The 23,642-nt window shown below is 34.6% G+C and overlaps 1 protein-coding gene and 1 long non-coding RNA gene across 3 annotated transcripts in view; one reads left to right on the top strand and one right to left on the bottom strand.

Moving 5' to 3' along the window:
* The window catches only part of LOC135849966 (uncharacterized), a 37,620-nt gene that overhangs the window by 13,478 nt on the left and 500 nt on the right, over nt 1-23,642 (top strand). The window lies entirely within an intron of this gene.
* The window catches only part of LOC135849965 (Na(+)/H(+) exchange regulatory cofactor NHE-RF1-like), a 52,678-nt gene continuing 29,910 nt past the window's right edge, over nt 875-23,642 (bottom strand). Inside the window, exons 3-4 of one of the 2 annotated variants that reach the window (XM_065370634.1) lie at nt 5,905-6,094; nt 875-5,789 (exon numbers count right to left, since the gene is read on the bottom strand). In XM_065370634.1, coding sequence (XP_065226706.1) covers nt 5,924-6,094 — 171 coding nt within the window. In that variant the 3' untranslated portion in view covers nt 875-5,789; nt 5,905-5,923. Of the gene's footprint in view, nt 6,095-23,642 lie in introns of both variants that reach the window. The other variant, XM_065370632.1, reaches the window with a different exon arrangement.

Here is a 23,642-nt window from a genome sequence, read left to right on the forward strand (position 1 = left end):
TCAAAAATGTTTTTTTGACCATTTTTGAAGAATTTTTTGCTGAAAATTGAGTCATGATTTGATTTTTATATGTAATTAAAGTCAAAAATATACTTACCTCGAATTTATTACCACTAAAAAATAGCACTTAGCAACTTGTTTTTCTACACTATAAAAAATAAACCCCCTTTCTCGTGAAGTTTCAGCGAAGCTTAAAAAACCTACCTACTGCAGGTATAAGAAAACATTCTGGCAGGTCTTTGACCTGTTGTGAGGAGGGTTGGAGGGAAAATTGCCATTTTGAAATCTCGTAACTTACGAATAGATCGTACGTAGATACATAAGTTTTGATTATGTTACAATAAAAGCGACCTTGACGAATCTTTTTATTAAGAAAACTTTTCACTCCCAAGCTGTACCTATCAAACAGGTACCAGACAATCGTATTTTTACTATATTGAGCACCCCACGACGAATATCCATTTCCGTATACCATCAAACAGAACCACAAACAGAAGAAACTTTCACGTTAATTCTACCCTTCGTCGATTAATAACACACCATTTATATGCCATTCTTTGAGAATGCATATATACGTGAATTGCGGCACTTCGTAATAATGACCTTGTACGGTGAAAAAAAATGCGCCGTGGAGAGATACCAACAGAGAGAATCTCTGCTTTATAATATGTTCCGCCAGATGAATCATATAATTTCCACGTCCTTATAGTAGGTAGGTACTAGGTACTATAGCAACAACTACATGGACATAGCGTTTGCGTTGAATTTCGCAAAAACAAATACATAATACCTATAGACAACGAGCAGGCATTCAGCTCACAGAGTCTACATACGTAAGACGTACCTACTCTGAATCATACACAACAAAAACCAATAACAAAGAACAAAAAAATGTATATTTTTTTATAATTATACAACATCGTAAGCTTCAATCGATATTCTAAAAAAAAAAAAAGAATTGAAGAAAGAAAGAAAAAAATACAATAAATTTGGTAAACACATACACACGACGAGTTCAGACCAAGGAACATGATCGTCAACCGATGTTGGCGATTTGGATGAATGAAATTTTCCCGCCAAACAAAACACGCAGCCACGCACTCTTGCCAAGGTTACCATTTGATATCTCGACCGCTTTAATTAACGACGAAACAATCGGCCAACATTCTATGTAAATTAATGATTTACTACATAAAACACGACATAGTACACGAGAAAAAAAAATTAAAACTAGGAAAAAAAATACAAAAAATTCGCAAGAATAATAGTTAGGCACATCTCGGTGCATATGCTCGACCTTTTGAAACAGTAATGACAGTGGTCATCTACGAATGATAATTCGTTATACTAAATCGCTGGGTAAAATTAGCAATACGAAGGGAGTATCGAGGATGAGACTTTTTTTGTTTTAGATGGAGCTTTTATGGGTTGACAGATTTAGGGAATTTTCAATATGGTAGCAGAGTGTGTGGTTCATCTTCAAATACATAGGTAGCCCAGCAAAGAAACGTCGATGACTTGTTAGTAGCGATAAAATTGGCGATGCATCAGACTTTTTCATTTTTTTATATTCGAGGAGTTGAAGAAATTGACATTTTAGTTGACCCTTCAAGGCAGGTAGATTGTCAAATTTCAAAAATAGAAACAAATTTTATTTATGGTGCCAAAATTTGATTGACCTCCAAGATCATATGAAACTACCTAAGTACCTATATTTAGGATGATCAACTTTTGGTACCACTGGTCAAGATTCACTCATATGTTGAAATTACAGGAAGCAAGATGCAATCAAAAGAGCCAGAAACCACAAAGCTGTGGAAGAGAATCTATACCTACCTATTTGAAAAAAATCCATTTTCTGTGGGTATGTTTGGAAAAAATCAATTTTGTGTATCACTGATTAGATTCTAATGTGCCTGGAAATCAAGAATTTGCATCTGGATGCAGAAAAACTGCACATGAGAAGATGCATGAAACTAACACTAGGCTGATCAGGACTTCTCAAACTGTTCTTGGTTCTTGGCACATCAGAATCATCAGTGATCACAAAATTAAGTTTTTTTTTTTTTTTTTTTCAAATGGATGTACACAGAATTGCCTTCAAGGTGATAAACAGCGCCAGAAGACTGATAAGGAAACATTGCCTGAGAACTTCAAAGCTGTGAATTTTATACCAATAACCAATACCCAAGAAGTACAATTCAATAGAATTGCTCTGAGTACAGAACCATCTCATTATGATTATTGAGTCATATCCATCATCAATGTCAGAATTGTGAGGAAACAGGATGAAAACCTCAGTGGAACCCGTAGTGGTTATGTGTCAAAAACAGGAATCAGAGATGCAACTGCCTTGCTGAAAGTGGTAATTTAGAAGACACTTAATGCCAATAGGGAAATTCTAGCATACTTTGCAGATAATGGAAAATAAATTGATAGTGTGAACTACATGGGTATGAAATAATGTTGAGATACTGAAGAAATATAATGTTGATGGCAAAGATCTGCAAATAATCAAGAACTTGTGCTGGAATCAATGAGCAAATATAAAGATCAGATCAGAGTATTTGGACAGTGAGTGTAATATAGAGAGAATGGTGAGGCAGGGATGTCTCCACTCCCTAAAAGTGTTCTATATATGGGCTGTGCTCAATCAGATACATCCAAGCAACATTTGTGGTGTTCAGCTAGCACAGGGCCCATTTGGTTGGTTGTGACTGGAGGAGAATCACACATTTCAGAAAATAAATCAAAAATCACCCACATTTTTTTTGGGGGGGGTTCCCCATTATTGGACAGCTTACAACCATGTGTTATAGGTATACACCTGTGGGCACATATGGACTGTATCATACGTTGTTTTGTTGTGGTTCCTTGTCCTTTAAAGGACATTGGAAATCACATTTTTGTGGTACCCCAACAGGGTGAGGCGAATGCCTATGCCTATTGCCACTGCGATTATTCTAGGGAATTGACGTTGTTTTGAGCTTTCATGTAGTAGTTTATACATCACTAGCCAGGTTTTTACAACCCTGAGTTCCATAATCACCGCTACCTATAGTTGCTCAACCAGTTACAGCTTTTTGATACCGGCAACCGATTGCGTGCATTTCTGTTGCCTCTGCTGTTCTGGTGCTCGAAGCTTAACCTGTAATAGATGTTAAATGCACTACAATGTATACATTACACTTTAACGCCAGCATCTCTAGCGGTAGCGGGATTTGAACCCACAACCTCTTGTTCAGAAAGCTGTGGGTCAACCCAATTGAATCTATCTTCTTCTTCTTCTTTTTTTTTTTTTTTTGAAAAAACCTGTTTGGTTGATTACATGTTTTTCCCAAGACAAAAACTTGCTTGTTCCACCTGTGAAACTGTGAGACCTGGAGACAGCTCAACATAAAATAGAGAAACACTGCACTAAATCACACCAACTATCCCAGTTCTCTTTGGGTGTCAAAATCAGGTATATCCAATTTCATTATGTATAAACAAACTGTATGATGCACAAATTAATTATTTTGCTTCGGGAAATTGGAAAAGTAATTGGCTAATAAATTAATAATAGACAAATTTCTCTGAATGAAATGCATAGGTATGTTTGGTATGTATTTCATTCATTTGACGACATAAGACAACCAACAATATTTTTGTTTCCTGAGGTAAAATGGCTAATGCTTTGTTTATACCTAATGAATTTGGGTATAATCAATTTTGACAGCCAAAGTGAATGCAACCCTGGTAGGCAGTAGATGGGAAGCTAAACCACAGGTCCTGCGTACATCGACACTAGCATGGTAGGTAGAGCCACAGACCTCAGTTAACAAAGTATCTGGTTCAAATCAAGCTACAGAGGCAAGCTTGAGCGTGCAATTTAAAAATCTTACATGCATTTATCAACATTACACGTCAAGTATTGGGGGGGGGGGCAGTAATTAGCCGAGTAAACGGATTGTGCACGCCATCTGTTAGCAGAATCAAAAAGCTAAAACTGGTTTCAGCGTCTATAGAGGTCAACACTGAGGAGCTCAGGTTCTAACAACCCGGCTAGCTCCAAGGTGCTTGTGTAGATGTCACTAGTAAGCAAGTGGGAAACTACTAGTGAAAGCTCAAAAATAAATTTCCTTGAGATGCGTAATCAACACGATAGAGGCAACACCAACATAAAGGATGTTAGCCCAAATACCCAATTCGGCATAAGGGTACACGTTGATTTGTACGTGATACCCTCTTGAGTGGTGGTATGACTCGATGATCATGATATAGGTATGCAGAAGAAATCATGTCAGAAGTGTGAATTGAAAATAATATAAGGCTCAAAATAGTAAAAGAATAAATGGGATAAATTAGGCAGACAACAAAGCAATTTGTGCTGCAATCCAAAAGTACGCTATGTGGGAGATGCAGAAAATGACTGGCAGAATAAACAGAGCCCAAAATTGATATATGGAATGAAAATAAATGTAGGTAAAACAAAAGTTGTAAAGTTCACAAAGAATGGCTATAATTGATAAAACAGTGATAATCAAGACCCGGTCACAAGGAATAGAAAATTTGAATAAATTCCAGTATTGAGGAGCTCTAATGAAAATCTAAACAATAGTGGCAGAGTTCTTGAAGAAGTCAAAACACAAATAGACAATGCTCGGAGATGCGTTCAACAACTTATAGCTACCTACTTTGTAGAGTGCTTGGAAATGAAACAATGGGCCTGAGCCTCCAGAACAAGACTATAATATTGACTATGCACTGTGTGGACAGTTCTGATATATTCTAGCCAAAAAGGGATCATAAATTTGTCAAAGTCTGCTGTTCTAATGAAGAGTTCAACATCTTTTGTCCAAGTTTTCAAAGGTGAACATAACACGGATTAACGTATTGAATTTATTGCTGATATTTCATCAGTTTGATTCTTGCTAATTTTGAACAATTTTTCTAAAAAAAAAAAGCTTCAAAAAGTAAAATTGAAATGAATGAAATCTCATTCAAGAGAAGGGGTAGAAAATTTCAGTAATTTGTTCGGCTTGTTACCCCGTTTGATGTTACCCTGATTTCTCCACTCCCTCACCCCTTACCCCTTCTCAATTTTCCTATTTTTTTTGTACGTCTACGTATAATGTACAGTACATTGAAGTCTCATCCACGATACTCACTTCATGTAGTACAAACAGATAACATAAAAATCTACACGAGAAAAAAAAATTAAAAAAAAAGCTCGTACACGTTAAAACTCGAAGATAAAGGTATGTATAAACATCTATAAAATAAAAAATAAATAAAATAAAATAAAAACACAAGAACATGTAACATAGAAATAAATGCTACTCGGAATGTTTACAACTTGACACATACATAGATATATAAACGTACAGGTAGTACATATAATACTGTCGCAGATGTATAAAAATTATTTAATGCCTTTCGAAGGAAAAGGTGCCTCTAATTTTTTACTCTTAAATTTATTTTGATTTCACTGATAACTTTATGTTCACTGGGAAGGGAGAAATATGAGCGAGAAAAAAAAAGGCACAAAGAGTATTATGTTTCACTTGGAAAGAAAGAAAAAAATCTACAACCAAATTCTATAAGTACAAAAAAGTTTAGTTCAAAAGTCATCTCACTTTTGTAAAATCTCAATTACCCTGTAATATTTCACAAAAAAAAAAAAAAAAAAAAAAAGAATAATAAAAGAGGAAAAAAAGTACCTACGTAAGTACGCTTAAAATTACTAACACATTTTGTTTTAATTCAATTAAGAAAGAAAAGAAGGTAGGTAGGTAATATTTTTACCGCTGAAAAAAAAACACAATTTTTTGCATAATTTAATAACTAAATACCGTAACTTATACACTATAGTTATAAATATTCTCGATTTTTTTCATTTATTTTTGTTTTTTTTCTGCTTACTTAATCGATTAAGATGTTTTCACAATTTTTGAACGATGTCGTATTTCTTCTTGAAATCTAAACAGTCTTTTTTCGGATCATATTTTTTACGGGATGCTAACTGCGCTCGTAATTCTTTAGCCGTCATATTTAAATTCAATTTATTGTTATCTATTATCCTATGATTATCCATCGCGTGTTTGTTGTCAATCTGGAAAAAAAGAACAGAAAAAATGCGAAATGAGCTTACGAGTGTGATTAATTATAGTACATGTTTTTAAGGTCATGGAAAGAATTTAGAATACATAAAGAGAAAAGAAAAAAATTTTCACAATTTTTCTCTCATCATGCAAAAGAGAGTTTTTTTTTTCAAACTTCAACGAAAAAATTAATTAAAATTACTTCAAAATATTATTTCAAAATTCAATTTTAATCGATCATGAAATGAAATGAAAATTAAAATAAATCAACCCCAAGATCAGAAACACACTGGAGACTTTTAAAATTAGGATCTTACAGAATCATAAATTTCGTAAGATAATATTTATACCTATACGATGCAAACCAGAAACCACACATTTATTTCGCAGCTTAGACAATCCAAGGCTACTCATCCAACCCGATGAAATGACCTATAAACCTTCGCATCGTATAGACTATAGAAACCTTAAAAATGACTCTAAATAAGGCCCTCGACACCTAATCTAACTATTCAAATAATTAATAATGGAAAGAAACCAAAATAAATAGAAAAAATTAATACCTCTGCCTACGCGATTAAAATGAAACACTATACTTACTTGATAGATGAAGAAAAATATGAAACCTACATACTTAATTTTTTACTTATTGTTAGTTGATTTTTAAAAATAATTATTCTTGTGCTTCACAGAACTTCTCTAACTTGATGGAAACTTTGATCATAAATATTTTCAGAAAGGTATGGTACCCTTCCTTGAACTTTACATGAACCCCAAATTTTAATGCAAGAGTTAATCACGTTATACTTTTAAATTCATAAGATGGTGAAGAACCCCCGCTATGCCAGATTTTTTTCATCCCATACAGAATTACAATACTGAGAAACTTATTTGAAATTTCTAAAAATGATTTAGATACGCGAAGGCTTATTTAGAACTCAAAACCGCCTTAAATTTATTTCCGAGGTTAAAAATGCAGTATTTTTACCAAATTTGACCATTGCATTTTCATCAGGTACGATTTGTAAGAATTGTAATTTTCTAAAAATTTGCTGGAATAAAAAAATGGTACTTTTGTATGGAGGCTCGCTCCTCCTCCCCCTTCCAAGATAGAAAAAATCAAAAAAGATAAAAATTGAAAATTGATGTCCGTACTTACAAATTTTTTTTGGACATTTTTCATTTTTGGGCAAAATCTATTTCTCAATAATCACATCTTTTGTAAAGTCCTTCAAAGTTGAAAAAATACACAAAAAAAAAAAAAAACTGAAAAATTGATATCTGTACAAATTTATTGAAAATGTTGCATTTATTTCTAGGCAGAGTCCTGTGAAATAACCACCTTTTCAAGAACATTTTTCCCTTGGTCCCTCAAATGATCCCTTCAAAGTTGGAAAATACCGAAAAAAGTCAAAAAATTATTTACACTACTAAATAAGCTTCTTCTTGAGAAGAACCCCCTCTCTCTCTCACATCAGCTCTCTAAAATACAATAATGTTGGCTAGTTGAACTCATCAAGTAGATAATAAAACATGAAAAATGAAGGTACTTATGAAATCAGTGTTTCAAGGAGGGAACAAGTTCTTCTTTTCCATCATGGGGGAGAGGGAAGATGAGGAGGAAGAGGAAGAGGAGGAGGAGGCAAATCGAAAACATTGAATAGTAATTTCCTGATAAAGATACACCAAATCAACAGATTAGAACAAAAAAGTGTAAAAATTTTAATTTTTTTATTTTTTGAGGAAGGGGCAAGTTCCACTTTTTCATTATGTAGAGGTGTGAGAAATCTTGAGTAGAATTGTATTTTTCTAATGAAAATGCCCCCATCCATTAGGGATTTCTGGTGACTTTATTTTGAGAATGGTGGGGGGGGGGGTTGGGGCTCCTGAAATTTCCTGAAATTACTTTGAAAAATTTGGCCAAAACTTCGATTTTTTAAATGTATTTTGTAAACACCTCAATATCAAATTTCATTTTTTTAGATCAGTTTGGTAAGATTTTGTTGTTTTTTTTGTATTTTTGGTCCAAATTTGATTTTAAAAATTCACCAAAAATCGAAAAAAGGGATTTAGCTTCTAAAATTCTGACAAATTACATGTCAATATTTTTGCAAGCTCTTTCAATTTAACTCTAGCCACCTTAAAAAAAAAATGAAAAATCGACTTTGATTCACTACTAAACTTCTGATTAGGCACTAAAGGGGCTGATACGATTTGAACAACACCTTCATGGACGACACATTGCTGATTTCGAACTGGTTCACTTTCGTTATTTATTCCTTCTCGGGATTTTTACCGACTGGTATTGCACCCATAGAAGTAGCAAGTACACAGTGTTATCATCATTATTATGCCAACGATCTGCGCCATTTCCAAATACTCCACCCTCATCCTACCCACACGACTGAAAAAAAAACACAAATCACCTCTCGAGATGTGCCATATGCGCACGTTCAGTACTTATTACGACAATTTATCCGGCAGAAGCAAAACAAAACACACACGCGTCGATTCAAGTACTTATACACTTATGCGGGTACCCGAATCCAAACCGAATACCTACTCACATCCATATACATACAAAGAAAATCATCTACACCAAATCGAGTGAAAACAAAAATACGATAATCGTGCTGCTATCGTGCACTCACGAGTATCAGCTTATATGTAATATGTAGGTAAGGTAGGTAGAGGTACTCAGAAAATGTACAGAGGATCTGGAATTCAAAATTCGAATCGTCCTATCCGTATCAAGGCGTGGTTGACATATCCGAGATTCAATTAGAATTTACATCCGTATAGTCATCTGGGCTTTGCGGCGTATAATTGCGTTACCGGCTAGGTAATAATAATGGTCATAGAGAAACATTTCATTTAGCGTAACGACTTTTCTATATATGTAGTACATTATTTTATTTTTTTCGATTACAAAACAATCGCCACCGTTCCATACCGCGCCGATGTACGAGTAGTTGTGTATTAATCGTTTCGTGCTCGTCGTTCACCTACGCTATGTAGATAAAATAAGCGTTAAATTTCCTATGAAATCGCGTAGTAGTAGCATCGTGCGTCGTTCGTCAATAAAGCTGATATCATTGTAGAGAAGGAATGAAAAAAATAAATATAAGCAAATAAAATTTAAATGGGACTGAAATACGACTCCTGAAAGCTTTTTTGATTTTGAATATAAATAATGGCTCATCGACGAACTGTTTAATCGATCCAAATCTATTTGATTTGACTCACAAGGGAACCTCTCGAGGTGTTCATCTCCGCTTTGAACTGGGCCATGCTCTAAAACCCCCCCATAACCAAAATTTCAACAACCTAAATTGATTTTCATTTTTCGCAAATTTTCAAAAATCCAAAATTGATCACTTTTGAGGATTTTTGAATGCCTTTAGTTCTCGAAAAAAAAGAAGGTAAATACCAATAAGAATAGAATGAAACAAGTTTTCAAAATTTATTGCGTAGTCGATCGTAAGGGTCACAAAAACAGTAAATCTGAGTCCATAGGTACTTACTGAGTTAGATTTGGGCTCTTTTTAAGGAAATTTTTCCAACAGCTAGGAAATTCAATAATCAAGCATCATAATTAGGTTACATTTAAAGCAATTTGGGTACTCTTGGTTACTTTTGGTTACTTTTTTTACCAGAAGGTCCCTTTTAATACTATTGGTATTTTCAACAGAAGGTTACTATTCTTCGATTTTTCACCGTAAATTAGAAAAAAAAAATCTAAAAAATTTCAAATAAGTAATCACTTTTTTTAAGAAACTGAAAAGTACTTTTTTATTTTGTGACAATCACAATCGTTTTACTTAATAAAAAATTTACAATTTGTGAGGAACAAAAAAATCATTTTCAATAATATATTGTGTAAAAAATTTCAACGCCAAAATTTTGTGCTTTTTTGGTATTTTTGAATGAAATTTTGCATCTTGTTTTGTTACTATGAACTATTTTGCAATGGTACCAATCCTGTAGATATTGATTTTGGTTAGACTCGTATATGTTTATTAAATTTCCAAAGTTACTTTTTCATTCTTGACAATTTTTCAAAAATTGCACAGTAGAATTCAAATCCGCCGAGCGAAGTGAGATCAAAAGCTTTGAAAAAATTGATAATTCGAAAAGTAAAATGACTGATTTCAAAAGTTGATTTTTCATAGCTTTAACATTTAAAAATTTTAACAATAGTTTCGAGGAAATTATAATATTTGAAAAATGAGCTTTTGAATTTTTGATCATCAAAAATTGAAAAAATGCAATTCAGCGTCTGAAATTCGGCCTCCAATGTATTTTTGAATACCTACTATTTCGACCCTCCTCTGTCCAGTTCAAACATTTTTCAGAAAGTCGAAATCTTAGCTTTCAAAAATCGGTATTTTGATATCCAGCTTGAAGTTGTCAGGGATGTTACTCGGTTACTTTTTAAGTAACCAAGTTACTAAAGTTACTAATAGTAACTTTTGGTTACTTTTTAAAAATTTTGGTTACTAAAAGTTACTTTTTCCGAGTTTTTTCACAAATATCCTTTTTTTTCTTCAAAATTTTACCCAGAACTCTTTTTCTTTTCATAAAAAATGATGTTGTTTTACCTCTCAGGAATTGTGAATTTTCGAAAGCTTTTGCCCTCGCTTCGCTCGGGCTTTTCTTCATATTTCTATAAATATACGCATAATAATTTCCTGAAAAATTAAAAATTTTAAAGCCAAGAAAATCAACTTTTTACTTACATCATCAGGAATGACGTTGTTTTACGTCTCATATCATCAATTTTCGCAGCTTTCGCCCTCGCTGCGCTCGGGCTTTTACTCATATTTTACGAATAACAAATAGGTACCTAGGTATATGTAATTTTCTGAAAACTTTTAAAATTTGAAGCTTTTGAAGCCACGAAAATCAACTTCTTGCTTAAAAAATGAGGTTGTTTTATGTTTCGAATCATAAATTTTTCGCAGCTTTCGCCCTCGCTTCGCTCGGGCAGATATGAATTCTACTGCTACAATTTTCAAACATTTCCTAAAATGGAAAAATCAACTCGACAAATTCCAAAAACATAATCTCATCAATATCTGACCAATTATTTGAAAAAATCTTGTTGTTGGGTGGGTGGGGGGGGGTGTGGTGGTAGAGTAAAAGTTGGGAAAATCTAGCGTGAAAAGTTGGGAGAATTTCAGTCTCTCCCCCCCCTCCAACACATCGCTTCATCACACCTCTGAAAATAAAATGTAGTAGTTTTGTATGGATCAGAGTTTTTCGGTCACCTCACCTATATTTTTTGCATTGGAAATTTTTTTGGTCACTTTTTTGGGTACTTTTTGGTTACTTTTTCCAGCTTTTTTGGTTACTAAAGTTACTTTTTTTGAGAAAAATTTGAGTAGCATCCCTAAGTAAAAATTGTGGAATTATCGCTTCTTTCTGCGAAGTCTTCTCGCCTCTTTTCAGGGAAATTCAGAGACCAGGGTATCTTAACTGGTAGTGAAATTAGTGAAAGTAGTGAAAAAGTAGTATCTAAATTTAGTCAAAAAAGCATTGAAAAATGAAAAACTTCATTAATACGTTCATTTGTATCTTCTTTTTTATAATTTTGATTGAAATTAAAAAATACTTCGTATACAGATTTTCTTCCAATTTCAATTTTTTTGAAAATTTTCCTTGTAAAAAGTTTGGTTTAAAAAAGGCATGTACCTACCTAGTGAAAAAAGCAGTGATTTTTCAATTTAAAAAAAAAATCGTTGGATACCATGAATTCATTTGGGGGGGAGGGGGGTAAATTTGACAAATCATCATTCAATTTTGAGAATTTTCGATTAATTTTTGATATTTTTCAATAATCTAACCAGTCTGTACAAAATTTTGCCCAAATGAGACATTTTCTCAAATTTTGGTCGTTTTCTGATGGTCCATCAATTTTTGATATTTTCGAGTGATTTTCACAATCAATTTTACAATTTTTATGATACTTCATTTGTGAATATTCATTTCTGACCCTTTATTAAACGTCGAGATCATCAGAATTTTTACTTATTCGGTCTTTGACCATTATTATTTCAGGTATCTGTTGATTAATTAATAATTTTATAACTATAACTAATCCACTTTAATTTTTCTTTGTTTCAGGTGAGTACAAATTTCCTGCCAAAAATTATAGAATATTACGAACTCGCGTTTGAGAATAAGTAAGTAATTTTATAATCCTTATGAGAAAATTTACGTAAGTCACTTCTACACCTGTTTCGTGTCCTTTTATTTTCAATAGTAAATCTGAAAAAAAAATTCTTCACTCGCGGAATTTGAAAATCAGCTGAAATAATTGTCCATCAGGTTTGAATCGAGGCGATCTAATTTTCCAAGTATACGAATTTGTAATCAGTAGATCAAATTTTTGAGTTCATACGATTTTGATTTTCAATGAATTTTTAATAAATCAAACTTGGGTCAAAAATGTAAAAAAATCAAAATTTTACCAAATAGACCAAGAAAGCTGAAATTTGGTGTATGCTCTGTTTTCGACCCTCCAAATCGATTGGGAACCGTTTCGAACCATTTTGAGTGGTAGTTCTGGAGCACCTTATAGCCCAGTCAAATAGCAGAAAAAAATAGGTGAACCCAAACATTATTGCGATCAAAGGTTTTTTTGATGAATATTGTCTAGGGTGATATGCTGAAAAACATACTAAAATTCCCCGCCCCTACCCCACAAGCTAACCCCCCACAGTGGATCAAAGCCCCCCAAAATCAGTTTTTCGTCAAAAACTCCTGAAATATTGAATTTTGAGTAAAATGAGCTCAGTGATCATTTCATCTCCTCTCCAATACCTATCAAATGAGCTATCGACCAACTCCCTAGCCTCAAGGGGGTGGGGGGGGGGGGTGGCGCTACGACCCCTCAAAGTGACGTGATTTTAATAATTTTACATTTTATGACTTGGGACTTGTAACCTGTTCTAATTGATAAAATGAAATCAAACTTGGGGAATGGGATTCTTTTGGGAGCTAGAGTTGACCTCTGGAGTGGGGAGGGTCAAAGTTGAAAATTACAGAAAGGTCATTTTTTTGGAGGGGTATAACATGACCCCAAATGAATGAAAAGGATCCATAATCAAACTATCGGACATTACCCCCATTGGGATCAACATATCCAAATTTCAGCTTCCTAGGTCATCCCCACTCCTTTTAAGATGAATAAAAAACGAAAATAGGGGCAAAATAGGGGGATTTTCACCTCGATTCCGCTTTAAGGGGGGTAGGGATGACCTAGGAAGCTGAAATTCAACAGGTAGTGAAAAAGTAGTGATTTCAGTCATAAAGGTAGTAAAAAAATGAGAAAATTCAAACGTGCAACAAATTTTTCAAATTATCTAAAAAATTGATTGAAATCAAAAAATACTTTGTTCATAATATCGACTTTCGTCCAATTTTAATTTTTTTGAAAATTTTCCTTCTAAAAAAAAATTAATTTTGTCATTTTTTTGGTGTGTGTTCGAGTTAGCTCAACGACTAGAAGACGATTATCATATAAGAGAGCTCGCATAGTCGAACAAAAATTAACGGGTCCACGCGGACACCATGCGTCGAAAAGAACGACTCGCGCGCGCTAAATTGGTTAATTAATAATTCTAATTACGCGTATAGTGTTTGAAAGAAACACGCTGTGAGAAGAAGTGGCTAAGAAGAGCAGGAGGAGAGCGAAGAAGAAAAAACAACGCGAAAAAAGGTACCTATGTGTACATGTACACCTATAATACACGCGTTGCATCCCTGACGACATTCGACTCTTGTGAGCGTTGTGTTTTTTTACGTAAATATATGTTAATTACTTTATGAAAAGTGTATACACGTTGTTCTCGGCGTTTTACTTAATTAACAAACATTAACGTAATTTTAAATACTCTGGTTTATTCCGTAATGCGTTGTTCGGGACTCTCTGGTTGATGCGAGATTTATGCTTTTACTTTTATTTCATTTTTTTTCTCTCGAGATGTTCATCTTTCGTCGAGTTACACGACGATGTCCGCAAGGACTCGATTTTTTTTAGCAGCACTACATTGCGCAGATCATACGTATGTATTACGAGTATGATGACTGAAGACGAAAGTCAGTCAGCATCTAGAGGGTGGTTGACGGTGTTGATCGAGTGGCCGTAGCGAAAGCGTAAAATCAACAGTCCGCGAAAAAGAGCCCATCGAGCGAACACTATCGAAGATTATCTGCATTGGGTGTATGGAAATTCTTCCTCGACTGTCGGTTACCAAATGGTCATTTTGACCAGTATTAATAATCATCGTATCAGTTGGTTAATTCATAAACGGACGTTAGTTTACCGCGAATTGTACAAATGGTACATTAAGGAAGGTATATAAGAGTGAGTACCATAAATCGAGAACCGTTTACGTTGATGAGAGCTGTTTATTAGGCGGAAAGCATCGAATATTGTCGGAGCTTACACGGTTTTGCATCAAAGATGAAGCGTGAGGCGAGGGGCGAGGGGATCGCCAGAGCATGAAGGTGAAGACGAGAAATATATGGGTCATTCTGGAGCAGCGAATACATTTTACGTATACCATAAGTATATTTCCTCTCGATTTCCTCGTCTTCCCCTTCTCCCTCCCCCCTGTACTAAACGACTAACATGTACATACATTAAGCTGCATTTATCCGAGCGTTTAATTTAATAAAATTATTATCTCAAACTACGAGCATCGCATTAATCTAGTTTTAATGATTGCTTCAAAGTTTCGAATAAGTACGTAGAATAGATTTTTCAAAGTTGGAATTCTCCACACCTGCTACCCCCTAAAATTGTTACCTCGAGCGAGAAAACGATCCCCTGTTTTTTATTCTTTCCCTGTACCTGCATAAAAAGTGGTGCCTGTGGCCCCATCTCTTCAAGAAAAAGTCAAAAAATTGAAAAAAATCAGTTTATCCAAAATTCTTTGTTTTTGCGAAAGATTTTTTAAAATGCCCCTTTTCGAAGTAAAAACGTTCTGCGGCCCTCCTGACTCCCTAGTAAGGAGCCCTTCAAAGTGGGAAATATCGAAAAAAATTATAATTAAATAAATCAAAATCAATGGAAAATTTTCGAAAATTATTGTTTCTACTTACATAAGGCCCTTTTCAAGAAGAAGAAATCATTCTTCGGATTTCCAAATGATGTTGGTTTTTTATGTAGTATGGAGCCTTCCAAATTTGGGAAAAATTGAAAAAGATGAAAAATTTATGTCTGTACAAATTTTTTGAACATTTTTCATTTTTGAGCAAAATATTTCTGAATAACCATTTTTCAAGAAAAAGGCCCTCACTCCAAACGACGACGTAGGTGCCCCATTGTTTGTAAAACCCCTCAAAGTTGAAAAAAATCAACCAAAAAAAAAAATGAAAAATTGATGAGTAAGTATCTTCTATACAATGGGGTGGATCATGGGGAAAAAATCGGTGGATTTTGACCAAATTCAGCAGAGACCTTCATTTCGAGTTAAGAGTTACTTACAAAATGAAAATTTGCAAATCGTTTATTTTTGGGTGAATTCGTGTTTCAAAAATTTTTTTTGAAGAATATTTCGCATTTATTATGCTGAAATATTGAAAGATATCATCATATTCCTGAAACTGGAGAAATATTTTTGAACACTGATTCCAATTTTTTGATCTTTTTTACTAATTTTAAAAAATCGAAAAAATAGTCAAAAACGTAAGTATGGAACTTTTTTGATATTTTTGAAACTGGCAAATACTCTCGAAAATTGGGAGAGGGGCTCGAAAATACTTGAACCAAACTAGTTTTCACAACTCTCACGAAAATTATCATTTTTCAAAGCCACTCAAGAATTTAATAAATCGATACCCTTCGCAAAAATTCAGTGGATGGATACAAATTGATAAATCAATCCATAGAACTTTATTTTCGACGAAGAAATTCAACACATCAATGATCAAAAGAAAGAAGAATACCTACTCAAAAACATGTAAAACTAGAAATACGTATCTTCCAAGTGCAATTCCTCATTTGGTATAAAAATAAAAAGCACGCGCTCGGGTTAATAACTCATAACCCGTCATACGCGTGTTTACCTTTTGTTTTTCTCTGTGCGTAAAACACGCATTTATATCTATAGTACAATATTTATGGACGTACAGTACATGAAGAGTATTTACACGAAGAATTAACATGCTACATCCTTCGATGATTTCAAACGTTTCCGAAATCATACACCAGAAAAAAACCATTCATTATAAAAAAAAGAAACTACGGAAATATCTCCTACACAAGTTCGCACTGCACAAAGTCGACTGATAATGCAATTATTGTAATTGATACGTGTATTCTAACTATGTGTACACTACACTGTACAGCGAATGCAATGCGATTTGCTACATATATTAATAGACAGTACATATGTACATTATTGTGTATTTCAAGTTATCAGAGTACTTTTAAAAAAATTGCACGTAAGTACCGTACGTAGACATTGACGTAAAGTTTAGCAAAAGATAACAAATTCGACGAACTTGCCACAAAAAAGTTTAATGTTGTCAGTTGTTATTATGTAAAACTGCTATGTTTTAGACATGAGCAATATTATAGGCTAGGTAAACAGTAGAAAAATTTAGGTTAGGTACTATTAGTATAGTAGGTACCTGAAAAACTGAGTCATTTCATGTCAAATTGCCGAGATTTTTGTACTTGGGATCGGCGATTTTTAAAATATTTTTTTACGCGAATAGACCTTTATGAGAGATGATGAATGACGCAGCTTGCAGTTCTCAATGTGCATTTGCAGGAGAGATGAGGGGTGCTCGAAGTTTTGAAGAAAATAGTGATATGAAGTTCAGCTCAGGCGCAGACTGAGTGGATTGGGGGCCCCTGGAGGATGCACTGAATGAGACCCTCAAAATTTTGGGCCCTCAAACTTTTATCCTCTCCCCTTCAGAATCTTCCTCCTCCCTGTTTTTCTCAGGTTTGGATACTTGAATGCCAGTTGTGCTATTGATTTTTGTTTCTTTTTAAAATTCAATTTCGCCAAAAATAAGTTTAATTGGCATGAACAAAAATAGAGGTTTTTCGGGAGGGGGATGACTGGAAATTAGCCGATTGGTATAAGAAAAAAATACCAATTTTGCCGAATAAAATCACCAGTTTCAAAAATGAAATAGGAGATGAAAATGACAATCTTAATAATTGATACAGTATATACTTAATACTCAAATTAAGGATTATTAAAAAACTGTTATTATCTTTTTTGAATTTATGGACGTTTCAAGTATGGAATTTTTTTAGTTTAGGAAAGAGATGGAAAATGGCTTGAGCAAAGCAAAGGCAAAAGCGTTCAAAAATCCGTATATCAAGAAGTGGAAAACAATGTGTTTAAAAAAAAAAAAATGTTCATTTTTTGCGTCCAAAAATTTTAGAATTTGAATATTGAGTTTTCAAAAATTTTAATTTTGAAAATGAAAAGCAAACAGACCAAAAAGTTGTTTCGAGAATTAAAAAAAAACAATTTTCAGGTTAAAAGTGTATTTTGTTAGGTTTAGATATTTTTAAAAATTTGAATAATGGATTTTTTTCAAAGTTCAATTTGAAAAAAAAAATATAACACAAAGGTCCAAGCTGAGTTAGAGCGAAAGCTTTCAAAAATTCGTACTTCGAGAAGGAAAAAGCGATGTTTTTTGTGATGAGTCGTATTTTTTTGACTTCACAATTTTAGAACTTGAATACCCAATAAGTAATAATTAATTAGAAATTTAAATTTTTAAACAAAAGACTAGTAAATATAGGCTCAAACGGAACGAGGGCAAAAGCTTGCAAAAATTTATGTTTAGAAAAGGTCAAACGTGAATATATTATCAATTTTTTGGTTAATCATGGGGTTCCGGGGGCCCCTTGGTGTTTCGAGGCCCCTGGCGATCGCCGGGTAATATCATAGGCCAGTCCACCCCTGGTTCAGCTGAGGTCAACTTGGGAACCACAAGTGGTACTTTTTTGGAACTTTCACCAGTTTGTGGGCCTACAGAAGGGCTTTTCAGAGATGTGATGAAAATCACGGTTGCCATGTTTTTGAGCTCTAAAAAATAGCCAAAAAAGTTGAAAAAAATGGTGTTTCTGGTATCTAACAGATAGTGAAAGTAGTGAATGTAGTCGAAGAGGTAGTAAAAAAATGAAAAAATTACAACGTGCAACAAAAACCTTCAAATCATTGAAAAAAAAATATTTTTGATCAAATTGGCAACAATTTTTAATTTTGATTGAAATTAAAAATTACTTCGCATGCTAATTTTCTTTCAATTTCAATTTTTTTTTGAAAATTTTCCTGTAAAAAATTTGATTGTGTTGTTGATTTTTTATGTGTTTGGGGGGGGGGGAGGGGGGTCGAGTGGAGAGCTTTCTGAAAATTTGGTTGAAAGAAGATGGTGAAAAAGTGTTGATTTTTTTCCAAAAAAAAATCCGTTAGATAACATGAAATGATATTCTGAAAAAATTGCTTGAAAAAGTTGAAAAATTTGAAGTGTTTAAGGTATTTTTGGGATTCTGTCCCCTGTCGAAAAAAAAATCTTTAAAAATCGATCAATTCGAAAACGCGAAAATCTCTGATGTGAATTTTGGAAATCCTCCTCTCTCCCTCCAAGAAATAGAAATGCTAAAGTGTTAGTTTGATAAAGTATCCTGCAAAAATCTTGCTTTTTTATTTTTGAAATTTGAATCTTTCAAATAAGTATGGTGAAGAAGTCCAGAAGTGACGTCTAAAAAACCATCGAAAGTTGAGGAATGCTTTCAAGATTGATGTGGAAAATGGTACTTGGTACATATTATTTCTTTGTACAATCTCATCAGAAAATACAATTTCTTTCTTTCTTTTCAAGGTCAAAAATGCGCAAATTGACGTATATTTTCTGGACATTTTTGAAATTTCTCAAATTTAGAATACGAAAAAAGTCACACTAATTTTTTGATCTGTTAATCAGCATAAAAATTTGTAACTAGGGTAATTTTTTCAGAATTTATGAGCATGGCCGCCATCGCAAAATATTATTTTTCAACTTTTTCAGTCAATTTTCAGTGCTCAAAAAGGTGGCAACACTGATTTTTATCACATCTTCAAAACGCTGTTTTATAAAGGCTGTCCAACTGGTAAAAGTTCCAAAAGTGTACCACTTGAACGTATTCAAAATTGATCTCAGCTGAACTTTACAATATCCCTATTTCCGTGAGTCATAACTTTGACCACCTCAATCATCCCTTAAAATGCACTACGAGAATCGCGATTTACGCCATTCTTCATCTCTCATCGAGGTCTAATCACATAAAAAATACATTTTTAAAAATGGCAGACCCCAAGTGCAAAAACTTCGGCGATTTGACACGTAAAGACTCTACTCATTTTGAAGAAAAATCCACAAACAAAATAGGTAGCGAAAACACTTTCTTCTCGCTACCATAACAAACACGACCTCTGAAGACGTTCTGTACATAAACTGATAAACGAAACGAACCGTCTATATAAACAAACACACTCGTCCTTTATTGACTTGATCGATCAAACAGGTACCTACACATCGCACACAGGTTCACTACACACACATGGTCCCATTAAGAAGATCGACTGCGCATCGCGACGGTCATTTAATAGCGGCGATGATATTCATCATAATTAAACGGCAATTAAGCGTATTAACTATCGATAAATCTACATACCCGTTTACGATCATCACACGGTCACATACTCTCTCCTCAGTCCTCATACACATACACTGTCATCGCACCAGTACCACGAACCTTCCAAAGTCTTTCCATCCATCCGTGTCCATAAAATTACCATCCAGCCAGACGACAGCACAGGCAGCAGCAAACACACAATGTCAATTTGTCAAGTGGGAACAGAACAGAAGAGAAGAGCTTGCAGTTTTGAACCGTTTCCGAAAACCTTATACATCAAGCGAGACGTTTAAAATTAAAGGGTTTAATAAAAACACCTTAGAGTTAACTACCAATTAATAGGATTTTGATAAAAAGAAAATTTTACACAATGAATCGCACGCTGGTTGCTGATGGACGATGGTTGTTGTTGTGGTGGCATCGTCATCGGCGAATTATCTAACATGGTAACAAGAATGGATGGTCGATGGTGGCATTACATTTGTTAAAGTCAGTGCCTCTCTGTGTCTTTTTTTTATTGTAAGTATGTATATGCAACACATCGAATACAAAAAGGTGCTAGAAGGACGTGCGATTCTTCACCATGTAGCCTATCTAACAAAATAGATGCGCCGATACTCTTCTCCTCGTTCTGGAAGTTCGTACGAAAAAAAAGTAATAAAAGCCAGTACTTATTATAATTACGTCTCAAGGTGTTTACTCAAGCGTGAGGATATATTATCGTGCTGCGGACGTTCTATTTATTTATTTTGTTTTGTGTTCGCTCATTTAGTCTCGTGTAGACTTCGTATACCATACTCTCGTGTATGTAGTTCTACGAATATAACTTATATATACAGGTACAGGTACCGTGTGACATTGATTTTTTACTCTTCTTTTCATCATTACCCACGTTACCGCACCACACGTTCCTAAATTAGCCTTTATACGCGGATGCTTCTTCGAGCTACCCGTGTTGAAAATTTTTTTTCGTTCGTCCAGCGTTGAAGAATGTATATGTAAGTATTACGACGACAACGACGAAGAAGACGACGACGACGTAAAAAAGCGAAAAAAATCCTATGTACCCTTTATACTTAACGATTCGCTTGGTACATATCTGCAGAGTGAATTCCTTGAAGCAAAACTGTATCCAATTCGCCATCGAATGGACATTGTTTCCCGATAGTTAACACGTACTAATACGAAACGCCTGTGAATAATTGATTGCGTCGAGAGTCGCGTTTAATCACGTGTATACATACGCAGGTATAGACTGTATAGATGAAAAATATCTCGCAAATGAACTTTATCCGCGTGTTCGCCGCATTTAACATTATATGCATGACTGTGCTTACGCGATTATACTCGTATCGCGATGCAAACGCATCGTAAAAAGTCATGAGCTAGGTTTTATAATATCACGAAAAAATGTATAAAAATTCAAATTACACAATACCGGCTATAGATAAAGAGAACTTGCGTGAATATACTTTGTTATGTAGAAGGTGGCGTAAGTCGGTTTTTCAATACACATGTTGAGAAAAGTTGATAGCATTTTGGAGTGAGTGGGTGGGAGGGAGGGCATCATCTCTTTTGCAGTTGCAACCGATTGCTCTCATCTTCATGAACACGGCGTAGGATGTAGTATTGGAATTGTTATACTATTGAAGACACTGAAGGGTTTATGACTTTTTAACAGGCATTGTAGCCAAATTTTTCTGAAAAAAGTGACTTTAGGTTCCACGTCAATTTGACCAAGATGTGGTAGGGGGGGGGGGGTCGGCAATTTTTTTGAAACTTTTTCTGTGGAAAGAGGGAAAGACCTTTTGAAGGGATGACCAATGGCGCAAATCGCAGCCCTCTAGCCCTTTATTAAAGGCTGCCAGGGGGTGTCAAAGTTTTCAGCTAAGCCCCAAGTTATGAGAGCATCTGCACTGGCACTGTGCTATTCAGTGGGGGAGTATGCCTGCCCTGTTTGGAGTCGTTCAGCACATGCAAGTACATAAAGTTGATGTACCCTTAAACGAAGCATGTAGATTGGTGACCAAGTGCTTACACCCAACACCATTGAATAACCTATATGAGTTGAGTGGAATTGCCCCACCAGCAGTCAGACGTGAGGTTGCATCCATAGTAGAGAAGACAAAGATGCTAAAAAATCCGCTGCATTCTATGTATGGATATGAAGAACTGGCAGAAACCCGCCTCAGATCTAGACACAGTTTCATGAAAACAGTTGAAGGTAGATGTCGCATATGGAATGCAGGTGTTGAGGGAAGAACTAGGCAGAAAGCCCTACCAAGCGGAGAACATTTGAAATATGGACTGTGGAAAACACTTAACAGATTGAGGAACAGAGTGACACGATTAAGTACAACCTTCATAGATGGTAGTTGGCTGATGATGATCTGTGTGAATGCGGCGATGTTCAGACTGACAAACACTTATTTGAGTGTGAATTATTAGGAAAAATCAATCCTGGAAAATTAAATGGGACACTTGATGATGAAGCAGTTACATTCCTTGAGTACTGGCAGGAGAAGGGTATTTAGATTTAGACTTGGATTAAGATTTAGATAGAGTTTTTCCTGTTAATTTAGGCATGTTGACTAGATACGAGAAAAAAAATCTTACTGAGTATACTAATACATAAAATACTTGTTTAGCACGTAATCGTTGACATGGCGGCTGACAGCCGCCAGCCTGAATTTTTTTGAAAAAATTCCCCCATAGTTGTAGACATGGCGGCTGAGAGCAGCCGCGGCGGCTGGACATGTCAACGATTACGGGACTCGAGTTTAAGTCAACTTTTAAGTGTTAAAATATGTGACCGTCCGCGATAAAACCGACCATCCCTCGCAAAAAATTGAAAATGTTTTTTCGCTTATTTTTGGGCCTTAAATGGTTTAGGGAACAAAAATTCGCGAAAAAAATTTTTTCAATTTTTTGCGACGGATGGTCAGTTTTATCGCGGATGATCACATATGTGACGTGACACGACAAAATCGACCTTCGGACCTAAAAAATTATTTTTCACTTTTTGACGGATTTTTGGTACTCTAGACATTCAAAAATCATTTAAAACCACCCAGAAGTCCCTATGATTTGCATAGCTCCACATTCAGGGTAATCCAGTCAAAAATGTGCTCATTTTTTTGATTTTTTTGATTTTTTCATTATTTCAACTTTTAAATTGACCTGGAGGCAAAACAAAGCGTTCTACCAGAAAAATACGTCAAGCAAAGTTGTAGAGAATTAAATTTCCAAAAACCTGTAAGAGGTTTATTTTTCTCCAAAATGCATAGTTTTTCCGTTATTCTCAAAAAACAGAAATTTTATAGTAATCATCATGAGGTTTTTGTTTTTTGAGAAAAACAGAAAAACTATGCATTTTGGAGAAAAATAAACCTCTTATAGGTTTTTGGAAATTTAATTCTCTACAACTGTGCTCGATGTATTTTTCTTGTGGAACGCTTTGTTTTGCCTCCAGATCGATTTCAAAATTGAAATAATGAACAAATTTTTAAAAAATAGAAAAAATGAGTGAAATCACGACTGAGCCGCCTGTATCAATGTAAATAACCATTTCACCCAGTGATATTCACACAAAACAGACAAGAAACGTTATCCAAGACTATGTTTAGCTCAGTTTAACTGGAGAACGTGATTAGAATGCAAGGGCTTCCGCTAAATGAGCAGAACTAGACTGAAAACTTTAACCCCCCATAACTCAAAAACTTGTTTTCAGCTCGAAGGTTGATTTTGTCGTGCCGCGTCACATATGCCTTGCTTTAGTTGGTTGAATGATATCTTGGTGCATTGCGCATGCAATGTACGTAGATATGATTTTAATTGGGACAGTGATTGTGATTAGTACAGTAGTCACCATTTGATACGTGCATTGTACATCTTGTCAGTGA

The sequence above is a fragment of the Planococcus citri genome, chromosome 1 (assembly GCF_950023065.1).
Source record: "Planococcus citri chromosome 1, ihPlaCitr1.1, whole genome shotgun sequence".
Taxonomy (NCBI): domain Eukaryota; kingdom Metazoa; phylum Arthropoda; class Insecta; order Hemiptera; family Pseudococcidae; genus Planococcus; species Planococcus citri.